Source organism: Tinamus guttatus, unplaced genomic scaffold, assembly GCF_059628265.1.
Source record: "Tinamus guttatus ecotype Peru unplaced genomic scaffold, ASM5962826v1 Tinamus_guttatus_pri_ptg000056l, whole genome shotgun sequence".
Lineage (NCBI taxonomy): Eukaryota > Metazoa > Chordata > Aves > Tinamiformes > Tinamidae > Tinamus > Tinamus guttatus.
In genome coordinates this window covers 5772790-5785447 of record NW_028288590.1, presented here as the reverse complement: position 1 = coordinate 5785447, position 12658 = coordinate 5772790, and the positions used below count along the sequence as shown (strand labels likewise).

General features: G+C 51.1%; 1 protein-coding gene and 4 non-coding genes across 5 annotated transcripts in view; 3 read left to right on the top strand and 2 right to left on the bottom strand.

Annotated features, from left to right (window-relative positions):
- Window positions 1-5169: 5169 nt before the first annotated feature.
- Window positions 5170-5242, top strand: TRNAR-ACG (transfer RNA arginine (anticodon ACG)). Its single transcript has one exon. It is a non-coding gene; the product is annotated as a tRNA-Arg (tRNA).
- A 1989-nt stretch (window positions 5243-7231) lies between these two features.
- TRNAY-GUA (transfer RNA tyrosine (anticodon GUA)) lies at window positions 7232-7325 on the bottom strand. The gene is made up of 2 exons: window positions 7289-7325; window positions 7232-7267 (listed from the first exon to the last, which is right to left on the bottom strand). It is a non-coding gene; the product is annotated as a tRNA-Tyr (tRNA).
- Window positions 7326-7435: 110 nt separating this feature from the next.
- On the top strand, window positions 7436-7508 carry TRNAR-ACG (transfer RNA arginine (anticodon ACG)). The gene has a single exon. It is a non-coding gene; the product is annotated as a tRNA-Arg (tRNA).
- A 636-nt stretch (window positions 7509-8144) lies between these two features.
- On the top strand, window positions 8145-8238 carry TRNAY-GUA (transfer RNA tyrosine (anticodon GUA)). Its single transcript has 2 exons — window positions 8145-8181; window positions 8203-8238. It is a non-coding gene; the product is annotated as a tRNA-Tyr (tRNA).
- Window positions 8239-12161: 3923 nt separating this feature from the next.
- Window positions 12162-12658, bottom strand: part of DNAJC5B (DnaJ heat shock protein family (Hsp40) member C5 beta) — a 31455-nt gene continuing 30958 nt past the window's right edge. The window contains exon 4 of the mRNA XM_088540105.1: window positions 12162-12256. Within this exon, the coding sequence (XP_088396231.1) occupies window positions 12162-12256 (95 nt within the window). The remainder of the gene's footprint in view (window positions 12257-12658) is intronic.

The window sequence follows — 12658 nt, the reverse complement described above, 5'->3', positions numbered from 1 at the left end:
AGCTGGGCAGCCACCACAGAGTCCCCACAGCCTTCAGTGAACAATGCCTGTTAGCAGCCACTAACCTTGAAATCTCACTTAGGTCAGGACAGATAAAGGTACAAATTAAAACATTTATTGATGACATGAAAAACATACATTTGTGGAATGTTTAAAGGCATTAGAGGGCTCTAATCCTTGCCCTCTGCCTAAACCAGCCAGATCTCTCCCCCGTCAGCAGCAGGGGCTTACCCCGAGAGGGCACGTGGCTTCCTTAACAGTTGTCGCTGTGTGACATATCTCAGGTTGCATTCATGAGGGTGCTCCTGATACACTAGGTCTCATAGGCAGCTTCTCGAGCAACTAGCAGACTTTAATCTGAAATGTATTCACACTGGCTCTTTACTCCCAGGATTGGGAGTCAGCCTTAGTTCACTTCCAGGGAAGCAGGACGACTCTTCATCAGGTGTCACCCAGGCAGTTATCAGTTCTTTCCCTTGAAGAAGGTGACAACCTTCCTGTCCTCCCACTAGTGACTTGTTAACATGTTTCAGCATGAAACGTTCTTTGTGCTGGTCCTCATGGACTATATCAGCCTGGAAATTAAGAAATAAAGTATGCGAATGGAAACAGGTGAGGAGCAGGAACACTTTTCCAAACAAGGTGCTGTTCCCGGCCTCCTGGCTCCTGAAAATGCCCTCATCTAATTTGCACCATGATTTTTGTTCAATGTCAAGGGCCTCCTGGAGACCAGGGAAAGGATCTGAACTAGAGCATCAGGGTGGACAAAGGTAGGGGAGGGGGTGAAAGTTGTAGTGCTGGAAAATGGGTCAGGGACAACACGACTGTCTCTACTGGACGCATGTCCATTTAGCGTGGGATGGACAGTGGAGTCAAGGCCCCTGCCCAAGTCCACATGCACAAAAAAGGGGTAGCATTCAAGTATCAAGCTAATGCCTTTCCCATGATCACTCTGTTGCTCAGCATTGGAGCGAAGGTATCATTAGTTGGCCAGGTAATGCTAAAGGAATTAAATAATTCTTATTTTTCCTAAGAGGAAGGGGCAGCTTGTCTCCTGGATGGGGAGGAAATAGGGGGACTTCCCTGATAAACCACTGGGCCTCCCTGGAAGGGAAGAAATAGTTTTTCAGGAGGAAATTAGATATGAGATGCAGTGCGTTCCCCCATAAGGAAATGCTTCTTGGTCAACATGGCCTGAGGTGTAAGGTGTGGAGGAAGGGAGGCTCTGCTACCTGCGGTGTCAGCACAGCCTGTGGCAAAATGCCTGGATATGAGAGAACGGCCTGGCTGATTTAATCTTCAAAGGAAGTAAATGGAGCTCGGTTTTCTCTCATTTCTCCACCTACTTCTTTTATGAGTTTATCTATTTTGGCAGCTGTGAGTAAGTGTTTTTATTTGCATTTTGTCTTAACCTGTCTTGAATTAAGTATGATTTCAGTGTAATTGGATACTAATCACTCGTTCCTTGCCAAAGGATGTGGTAAATCTCCACACAGAGCTTGGGGCACCTTGCTTGTTCTCTAGATTGCCGGCTTGTTCTCCACCATATCCACAGCATTACAGCTGCAGGGGCCCGTGGACGGGTGATTGCCAGGAGGGAAGAAATGTCTTCTAGAGATAGGGAGCAACCAGGAAGCCTGCCTGGCATGAAGAATTGGAGCAGACCTTGATCCATAGGGCTTTGGAGGAGTTTGTTGCAGGATTTATGGTTTGATGTAAGTCCATGTATTGAGCAAGAAAAAAGGGAAAAAAAAAAAAAAAAGGAGAGAAAAGCTTCCCTTGAGCCAGAATTTAAACCAGCAACCTAAAGTTCATAGGGGCTGTAAATCTGCAGTTTGTCTCACACCCAGGTAAGCTACCAAGGGAAGGCAGAAGCAGACACCGAAGAATAGTCTCTGCAGCACATGCTTTCCGACCCCTAGCTGCGCATTCCAACCTCTCGTGCCTTCCCATTTCTAACTCTTCCTACCTATTTTCACCCATGCTCATTTGCCTGATTTTCAATTCCAGTTTCTACAGAGCATGAGGATGGTTTCTGTCCTGGATCCTGATTCCTGGCTCAGGCCTGCCAAGGCTCCCTGCTGCCAGGGCCCAGCTTCTCGTGGCAGCCTGGGCTGGCTCTTTTCTTAGAGGTACAGGGAAAATTGAGAAATTAGCTTTTTTAATCATCATTCGTATTCTCATAATTGCAGTAGGGGTGACATCCCAGGTATAGCTGTGCAAATATGTGGCACCCTGCTATACTGCCTGGCCCAGAAATACGACTGATAACAACTCTGACTACAAAAGTAGGTGCAAGTCCTAGCTGCCCCAATGCAAAAAGATGGTACCCAAACCTCAGCAAATTTCTGTTTATAATTACATTTTTCCTATTACTATCATTTGGGCATGCTCACCTCCATTCATTGACTTTGTGGTTTTTTTTTTTCCTGCTTAATCCAGGGAAAACAAACTGAAACCTTCTGCAAAACGGGAGCTATTTGCAAGTCTCTGCTTATGAAGGAAGAGCTCCCCTCAGGGCCTGAGGCAAAGCAGGAGCAATCTGGGCTAGTCTTCATTGCCCATGTTGTGGTACCTGCAGAGAGCAGGAAGGAGAAGGAAGAGGAGCAAGACCTCCTCACTTTAGAGCAACACACTGTTCAGCTGACTCGCCCTCTTTTCAGCCTTGGCCTTCAGGGTCCACTCTGTTGCCCAGAACTTAGTACCACCAGCATGCAGAAGATGTGCTGATAGACTGGCAAGAGGACTCGTGAGTAAGTCCAGGCACAAGCTCTCACCCCCTCTGCTTACCCACCCCCTGGGAGGAGCAGAGCCCCTGCTGTGAGGAGCAGCCTCCCGCATGGCGGCCCGAGCAACATGGTGGTTGTGCAGCTCCCCCACGTCCTCAGAGGAGACTCGGTGCCGAGCGGCACCAGTGCATGCAGGAGCCCACTGGCTCAGCCACAGTCCCCTGTGGTGTTTGAGCATGGCTGGGGAGAAGCTGGGGCAATTAATCAGTTGTTCAGGACCTCCGTTGATGGGTGTTAGCTGCTTTCCCGGCTTTGTAATGTGTCCATTTTGGTTGCTTGGGAAAGAGGACAGGTTTGTATTTTGGAGGGAAGGGTGTCTAAGAGCTGAGACCCAGACTTGTGTGCATGGGAATAGTTTTGAGGTGGGAACAGTTTTGAGGGCTTGAGCATATTGGTCTTCCCTCTGCCAGATGAATGGTCCAAAGAAATAACAAAAGAAAGAGGGACCAAGAAGATCAAGGTGTCTCTGAGGGAAGCAGCAATAACAAATTAACATGTATTTGCTTGCGAAAGCTGAAACTAAATCAGCTTTATTTTTCTGTAAGGGATTGGTCTTGCTTCATTTAACCTTGGCTGTGACACAGTGGAAAAGCCCAGAAGCGCAATGCTGAGGGCCCCCTGCCTTTGTAGCACGCGGTAGTTGGGCAAGGCCACCGCTGCTGGGAAGGTAGGGCAGCAGCGCGTGTTCAGGTTGGCTTGTGGTGATTAATGTCTGTCTCCAACAGCTCCTCATTTCCCCTGGCAGTGAATGACACGAATCCTTTCCTTCTCCTAAAGAACGGGAAAAAGAGCCATTCATTTTTCCCCATACTCCCTAGTGTCCCAGCTTGCTTTGTTCACTTAATAACATTAGACTAGATATCGCGCAGTTGCAAACCAGGAGCCCTCATGCAACAGGCAACACTCGGGCACAGTTTGTTTTTTCAGGAGCTGGGTTCTTCGGTGCAGACTGTTTATGAGAGCCTGAAGCGACAAGTGTCAAGCCAGAAGCCCAAAAGCAATCCAAGACTGCCACAGGGAAGAGCTCGGCAGCTTGCTGGCTCACAGGCTGCTAAGAACAGCGGGCCCATGTGTTTGGCTGTGCTATGGGCAGCAAAGGGCTTGGAATCAAAGGCAGCAAGGTTGTGCTCAAAGCTTGTGAGAGTGAATCCAGAATGTAGTTACACCGTGAGGTGTTCCTTGTCTCGCTGTGGAAAAGCAAAATCTACTTCGGACCCGTCTGACAAGGAATATGGAGAACAAGAGCTGCTGTTGCCTGTATCAAGCCTACCAAGAGCAAGATCACAGCTACTGCAGCGTTGATCTCCTTTCTGCTTCTGGAGGTTCTTCTCCAAAGTGGTGCTTTGTACAGATTCAAAGGCAAAGTCCATCTTGACAGTCAAACAGAGAATGATCCCCAACAGCTAAGCTGTAGAAAGAAAATAAGGCGCATGGATTGAGAGAAGCTCAGAGCTCGGACAGGAACTAACGTGCACGCGATCATCTAGCATGTTACAGCGGGGGAGGTATCAATACCGCAGCGGAGTCTGCGTTATGCTAAATGACAAGGAGCCGATACCATCTTGGTGCCTCAGAGACAGCCTTATCCGTTGGGCAGATCGGCGGCGCGCAGCCTTCCCTCCTCTGCCCGCCTCAGCGCTGCAGGCCTCTGCCTGCCTCTCCGCGGGCCTCCTGCGGAGGTTGACCAGGCGTGGGGTGGTGTCCACGGGGCTTCTCTGCTGCAGCGCTGTGGAAGCGCGGGCAGATCGCGTCGCTCGCCTCACAGCGGGGGACTTCCCCCCGGACATGGCCAGAGCAGAAAGGCTCTGCCGGAGAGCGGGAGCTGGCCCGCAGTGCACAGGGGATCCTGCCCGGGGGGTGCAGGCACCGAGTTTGGGAGGAAAACAGCATGACACAGCTTCCAACACCTGCAAATTGCATGGTATTATGGATTTTTTTTTCTTTCGGCACAGGAATTGCGGCAGGTGATAGGACATGACTTGTTCCCAGCCCATGGTTGCAGAGCTCTTTCTCACGATGCAGCAACATCAGATAGGGAGTGAGGCGGGACCCGTGGGGAAAGCAGAGTTTTTGCTGCACAGCTGCCACCTTCTGCTAGAGAATTTCATGGTGTTTTTTTTTTTTTTTCCTCGAGAACAAACACCCAGCAAAAGATGGGGCTGGGAGCAGGGCTGGGGGTGCAGCACTTGGGCACTGCACAGCGGCATCCCTGCCCATCGCCTGGGGAGCTGCCTGTGGGGGGGCCTCCAAGGAGGTGGAGGTGGTGCTGCTGGTGGTAGTGGTGGTTGTGATGGTGGTGGGTGGTGCGATGCAGGTGTTGCTGCTGGTGGGATGTCCTGGTGGTGCAGCCCAACACCACCCATGCCAAAAAAGCAACCCAGGGCCAGTGGCGCAATGGATAACGCGTCTGACTACGGATCAGAAGATTGTAGGTTCGACTCCTGCCTGGCTCGGCTCAATGCTTTTTTGCCAGCAAAGGCTGGAGAAAAAGGGCTGGAAAACCAGCAGTGTGGATCCCCCTGCCCTCTTACACATTTAATAGGACTTTACCCATTGAGTTACTTCCCCAGCATTGGCCCTACTGCAGCCCTCTCTGCCACAGCCCAGGCTGCACCCTACAGCCTGGGGGAGCAGCGCCAGTCCTGCTCCCAAGGGGGACTCGGGTGGGTGGCCCTGTCCTCCCGCTGGTCCCTCCCGGCCGCCTCGCGCCCCTGGCGATGGAGCTGGTCCCTCAGGCGCCAAAGCAGACTCCTTTCCCTGCACTGGTGGGCACAGCGAGGCTGGGAGTTAAACTGCATGCACATGCAGCAGATGAGGAAATTTGGTACCTCTGTGCATGTCCCAAAGAGGAGTCTAAAACAATGAACAACCTTTTCTTACAATGCTGGAGCTGAGGATTTCCCTTTTGTTGGAGCAGGGGTCCCCTCAGGTACCCGACAGGATGCCCTTACGCTGCCCACCTCGCTCTCACAAGTATCAGAGTATCTTGCAAACAAGTTTTATACACTATAGCATCCTGCTGATATTTAGTGACAAATCAGGTATAAATGATTAAATAGAATAAATGCATAGAGCTCTTTTTTGGCTCTCGATGGAGACCACATAAAGAAATAATTAAGCATTTACAAGTCGCTAATAGCTTCTCCCAGATGAATCATAAAGCCTTTATACGTTATATATATAGCTATGCTGCTACACAGGCATTCTAGACACTGCTATTGTAGTAGAAAGCACTTAGTGCATTGAAATACGTGAATATGTTCTGGACGAGAGGGAAGCTGGACCAAACTGTAACATTTATGTAATAGGGAAATAGCTTAAGAGCTAGGGTAGTTGTTTAGCACATAGTGAGTCCTGAGATCAATGCCTACATTGATTTTGCCTAAATGCGACCCCCCTGCCTTTTTCTTTTGTACTTTGTTGTTTTTTATATTCCTCTTTCCTCCATTTCACTAAAGGCAAGATGCATTAGTTTTAGTAATGGCTCATTACTCGTTACTTTCTGGGTAGGAGAGAAAAAAAAAGGTCTCATCTCAAACTGGTCAAGTCAGAAAAGGAAAGTACAGAAGAGACACTGGCTGAACTTTTATTTTGTGAAAAAAATAATGAATGAATGAAAAGGAATGGAGTGGGCATGAATTTCTTCAAAAAGTAGGAGTACAGAAATTGGTGTATGAACAGGTAACTCTTAGCCAAGCAAAAATCGGTGCTGCAGGCTGCAGGGAGCCGGTCCTGTGACCCACTGGACACAATTCAGGATGGCCATGGAGCTGGGCGCCGTTTCTGCCAGCCAGGACAGCCCTGGTTGCTGCTGGGCAGGCTTTCCAGGCCTGGCTTTCCTCTGAGGTGCTTCCTAACACGGCGCACGGTTCCAAAGTGGAAGGAGCAGAAAGGGCTCCGTGTGTGTGGAAAAGCAGGATGGAAGCCCCTGGCCCTGTTGCACAGCCTCTCTCACAAGCCATGCAGCAGCTTAGCCAGAGGCACTTTCCCCCCCCCCCAAAATATCTTTCTGCTTATTTTTCCCCTGCTTTTACTGCTCCCACAAACTTCCCCATGGCTTTTCAAGGGTTGAAGCCATGAGGAAGCACCGGGGCCGGTTTCTCCTCTTGCAGCACACGCGCAGGCACAGCTCCAGGTCCGTGCTATAAGTTAACTCCAATGGAAACGAGACGCTCGGCTATCTGCTCGGCTATCTTTAGCGCCGTGGTGGCGTTGGGCCGTGCAGGCCGCCTGTCCCTGCCGCTGGTGAGGAGGCTCCTTCCCGGCAGGCCCCTGGGGCTGGGGAGCATCGCAGGGTGTTTTGGCAGGCGCTTTCGCTGCGGGGCAGAGCTGAGGGCATCGCTGGACTCAGCGCAGCTGACAAGCTGCCAGTTAACTTGAGTTTAAGGGCCGGGGGGGAAAGGTGATGTTACCCATAAACGCAAGAGCAAAAATTACGCGTCTCCTTCGAGCCGGAATCGAACCAGCGACCTAAGGATTCCCGCGGGCGGGCGGCGCCTCTACAGTCCTCCGCTCTACCAGCTGAGCTATCGAAGGGACCTGCGCACGGCGCTGAAGCGCCGCCTCACAACGAGGCATGCGCGGCCCGGCCGCCTCCTTGTGAGGCAGCGCTTCATGCCGGTGAGAGAGGCAGCGATCACCAAGCGGGGCCAGTGGCGCAATGGATAACGCGTCTGACTACGGATCAGAAGATTGTAGGTTCGACTCCTGCCTGGCTCGCTTCCCTTTTTCTTTTTATTCTTTTTCTTCTTCCCAAACCTCGCGCGCACCCGCGGATTTTGGAACTCCGCAGGTCTTCGTCACCTCTAAACAGACGCCGTTCAAGCGCGGGCATCTCAAACCAGCGCGCAGAATAAAGCGCCAGGTGTTTAGGAAGGACTGCGAGGGCTTCGGGACTGCCCGCGACAGGAGCTTGTCTCACGGCAGAAAAAAAAAAAAAAAAAAAAAAAACACACACACACAATAAAAAAAATACCGAGCCAGGCAGGAGTCGAACCTAAATCTTCTGATCCGTAGTCAGACGCGTTATCCATTGCGCCACTGGCCCCGGCCGCGCACAAGGTTCGGGCCGCCGGCCCCTGACGGCGCCTCCCGCGCGGGGCGGAGCGGGGTGGAGCGGGCGCAGCTCCGGGGCGGCGGGCGCGGCGGGCAGGGCCCGGGACGGCCCCAGGCCGCCCCCCCACGGGCACGAGGCGGCCGCGCCCGGCGGGAGCCGGCAGGGGCGGCGCGGCCGCACGCATGCGCTGAGGTGCGGGGGGGGGGGCGGGCGCGAGCGTGCGCCGCGAGTGCGCGTGCGCGGACCTGCGCGGCGGGCGGCCGCGGCTTGGCGGGCGGCGGCGGGGCGGTGCGCAGGTCCCTTCGATAGCTCAGCTGGTAGAGCGGAGGACTGTAGAGGCGCCGCCCGCCCGCGGGAATCCTTAGGTCGCTGGTTCGATTCCGGCTCGAAGGAGACGCAGTTTTTTCGTCCGTCCACGAAGATGTTTTCCCCCCTAGAAAGACACTTTTCAGTAGGATTCCGTTTAAACACGCGCAGATGCGCAGCACCGTACAAGCCTGCCCTCGTTACGAGCTGAGCGCCTGGGGCAGCCGGGGGCTGGTGTTGGATTCACCCTCTGTCCCGCTAGTGGAGTACACGGAGCTGGCTGCGAGGAAGCGGGAACCAACAGTGTTTAAAGCGCAGCAAGAGGCAAATTGCTCTTATCTCACCACAATCCCCACAGAGCAAGTCAGTGCATGAGCGTGCCTCTGAGATCCCTTTGTCTCCCCTCCCTTAATTGGGATGTCGAAACTCTGCGAGTTTTCCTTTATTGCGGAGCCTCTCCTCCTTTCCCCCAAATGTCTAGACAGTATTTTCCCAGAATCGGGAAGCATCTCCACATTTGCATACCGCCGCGGTAGGAACACATCCCCGTGCCAAGCCAGGTGACAGTCAGTACGTGTTAACTCCCAGCAGCGGGAAGCGGCCCCTCTTTGCCAAGCGCCTTTCCGAGAAGGCTGCACGCGTGGGCGCTGGCTCCCATGGAAATCCACCCGGCTTGTCCTGGATCAGGACTCTGCACATCCTTGGGCAGGCAGCACTGGCGTGGGGACCTGCACGTCGCCTCTTTTCCCTCTGAAATACAAACGCAGGGTGCTGGGAGCAGCAGGTTTCAGACTCTGCTGTTCCTATTTCTTGCTCTGGTTGAGAGCTGACCCTGTCACAGAGGACTTGGCACTGTCCCTACTGCCCCGGGTATCGCTTGGTCCCCTCCCAAGGTGGAAGGACCTGCGGGATGCAGGGATGCAGCCCATCACCTTCCAATGATGTATGGAGAGAAGGGAAAGACCGACTTGCATCTGGGCTCTTTCTCTCTATTTGCTATCAGCACAATGCTCATTTTCATTTCTGTAGAAAATTGTAGGACAGAAATCAGTAATTTTACCTGTGTTCAGTTTTGCAAGCTTGTCTTGTGTTTAATGCTTCAGTTTTTCATTCTTATGGGAGCTAAGCAACTAAATGACGGGCAGTCATTTGATGGTGGAAACTAAATGACAAGCAGTCATTTGATGTGTGTTAGATTAAGTATAGCCCCTTATTGTTTAATCTTCTTGTGGAGAGAAAAATACAGTTACTTAAATAACTGGTTATACTGATGGTAATTCTAAATCTGAGATTTTTATTCCATTCTATTTTGAGCAACCCGGGGTATGAGTTAATATCAAACACTTAAAAGGACAGATCTTAGAGAACATGCCCTGGAAAAACAGTTGCCCCTTATGCGTTTTTCAAATGGTCTTTGGTGGTGACACAAACTGAAGACCACAGTAGTGGGAAATATTCCTGCCGTGTATCAGGCCAGAAGTTCTGGCACTTTGCGTGGGCTCTTGGACAGATACAAAATCCCTGAACGAGATCCCAACCTCGGCAAAGCTCCTGGCAGTTCTGCCATTGGCCACAGCAGCCTCGGGTTTTCCCTCGCCGCGCTGGCCCTTTGCTGCAGAAAATCACCCCATGCAGGAACCCGAGTCGTTAAACTCTTGTGTCTCTGCAATCACATCGCTAAACTCTCTTACGCGGACGGGCAAGCCAGGATGCAGTGGCAGTGTGTGGCCCTGGCTCTCCCACGTTTGCCTACGTAGGCTCGTCTGCTGCAGCCCAAGACCGAGCTCTTCTGGGAAATGCCAAGTCGTCACTTACCACTTGCCGGTGTGGAAAGACGCAGTTCTAGACAGCGGTTTCAACAGCTTTTCTGGCTGTTACTAGAATAATGTTGCTCATCATGTGGAAAAGGGAAGGGAATGTTACAGTTCATACACACAGCCTGTATTAATCAGACATTTTACTGTTTGACAGCAAAGGTAAATTTGAATATAGCGTGCTTTACTTATAAATGATTTGAGCAGAACAGAATAAAAACGTGAGGCAGCATACTCTTCGACAAGACTAATGGGAGTGCAACTGAACTTTACACATTTTAGCTATGTTCACTTTAGGAGCTTTTCTGAAAAGCAAATGAAGGAGTAAAATCACAATGAAGAGCCAAGTCCTGAAATACTTACTCACCATTTTTCCACGCGTCCTCAGAGTAGCTGACCGTGACAGGTGTGAGCAAGGCAAATATTTTGGTGCTCTGAAAACTAAGTTGCTTTTTTGGAACAAAACCATGGGTTCAGACACCCAGATTTTTAGATTGTAAACACCAAAGATCCTATTCAGAGGTCACTGGTTCAGTTTTTGAGGTTTCTGGCTAGCTGAGATAAAGATATTGTGGTTTATCTGTAAAGATCCTCATTTCAGTGTAAAGCTTTGCAAACATGCAGCAGCTTGTCCGTATTTGCATCCTGCTGCAAGATCAAGCCCTAAGTCTTTCCTGAGAAAAATCTCTCATTTAGAAGTAAGAACTGCAGGAAGTAGGAAATGGAAATCATTTCCCTGATTTCAGTAGTCTTCGGACACCTCTGCTGGGAATAGTCACTCGGGAGCATTTGCACACTTTCACAGCAAATCTCTCCACCCAACAGCGAAACCTAAGAAACCCCTTCTCCCGTATAATGTGTTATTTACCACATACTTTCTTTATCTGATGGTATGGTGGTAACATCAAGGGTTAAAAGCTGCATTTCTTAGCTTTGGAGTTATTGTGCTATAAAACACTGATTTCTCATATATTTAGCTGCCACTGAGTGACACTTGATGTGAAAGGTGAGAACAGGAGGAAGACAATAATGTTTCACAACCACGGAATACAGTTTTAAAGGAAAGAATTACACTTTTGACTAACTATATACTCGCTGGTGTATATAACTTAGTGGTACATTACATCCCCCTTTGGACTGCAGCACTGTGATTAGAGGAACAGAAATAGCAAACGTACAGAGCTGACAATGACTGATGTAACAGCATCAATAAGGAGAACTTCAGCTGTCTGCTGTGTCACATCAGTGCAGTGGTAAGTTTAGGACCTCAGCAGTACTCCCTTAGCTCTTGCAAATTAAGGGCCTAACTCATCTCTGCTTGCTTTAGCTGTATCCATGTGCAATTCCACTGATGTGCCTGGAGATACACCGGATTAGCTTTAAGGACAGAAGCAAACACCACATTTTTCCTCAAAACTGAGGGTACTGTGTATTCAAGGATATACTATTTATTGGCCATGGCTATTTTTTAAGGACAGTGCCTGGGAGAGATGGGAAGACCCGTACCTAGGAACAGGCCTCCGAAGAGGCCACTCACTCTTCCTGCTGCCTCCTTCCCTGCCAAGTGCTGGCTGCCTTGGCGCAGCCTGAGCGCCAGGGCTCCCATCCCGATACCAGCGGGGCTCCCATCCCGGTGCCAGCGGGGCTCCCATCCCGATACCAGCGGGGCTCCCATCCCAGGGTCAGCGGGCGCCTGGGTAGGCAGCCTGGACTGTGGGTGACCCTGCCATTCGGCAGGAGCTCGCTGGCCGGGGACCAGTTTGCAGCATGTTGCTTCCGACGTCTCCTTTGAGGTCTGCTAAAAAGCACCTCCATGGCTCCCTCCTAATTTAATATCCAGCGAAACTGCTGTGAACGAGGAGCACTCCTGGGCAGGGAAGGATGGAGCTGGGTGTGCGAGAGGGGCAAGGAGAGGAGGGATCACAGTGCAGGGAGCATCATCAGAGTGACAGGATGTGCAGAGCAACCAGAGACCAGGGAGCTGCTCCATACAGCACCTCGCTGACTCCAGGTATCTCCTCGCAGAATATAGATGTGAACCTACCTAAAGCAGGCTCAGCCTTGACAGGAAACTAATCTCAGGTTTCCCTGCTTAGTCTAAAATGCAAACACAAACACAGGCTACAGAGCTTTCTGCGTCTCTTAGCTCCCCGCGGCGCTCGCTGGGAAGCGCCAGCCGTTCCCGCTTGTCCCGCTCTAGGAGTCCGTGCTGTAGCTCCGGCGGCTGTCCCCGATGAGCTGCGTTTTTTCAGTTGCTTTAGTCGGCTGAAGCACAATAGGAGTTTCTCCATCTAAAGTGGGTAGGAAAACAACAGTGTTTCTCAACCACGGAATGCAATTTGAAAGGAAATCCATTCCATATTTCATCTGCGCTTCCCGCTATGGCTAAATCTTGGCCGCCTTGGTGACTACGGGCTGCAGTGCACATACTAAAAGGAGAGGGGATGTCCACACAGAGCCTGCCAGTGCTCGCACACCTTAGCCATGTTTAATGGTGGATTGCAGGGTGACTGCTGGTGCTGCTGTTATTTTAAATTGGTCTCCAGCTTTATCTCCTGCTCTGCAAATGTTGCAAGATAAGGGTCCTGCTTGTCCAATTGCAAGTGCTTCCTTCCTGCAAAGGTCTGAATGTCACAAGGTCTGCTGTGAGCAGCACACAAGCACCAACCTTGGCGACCTTGGCAAGAATGCAC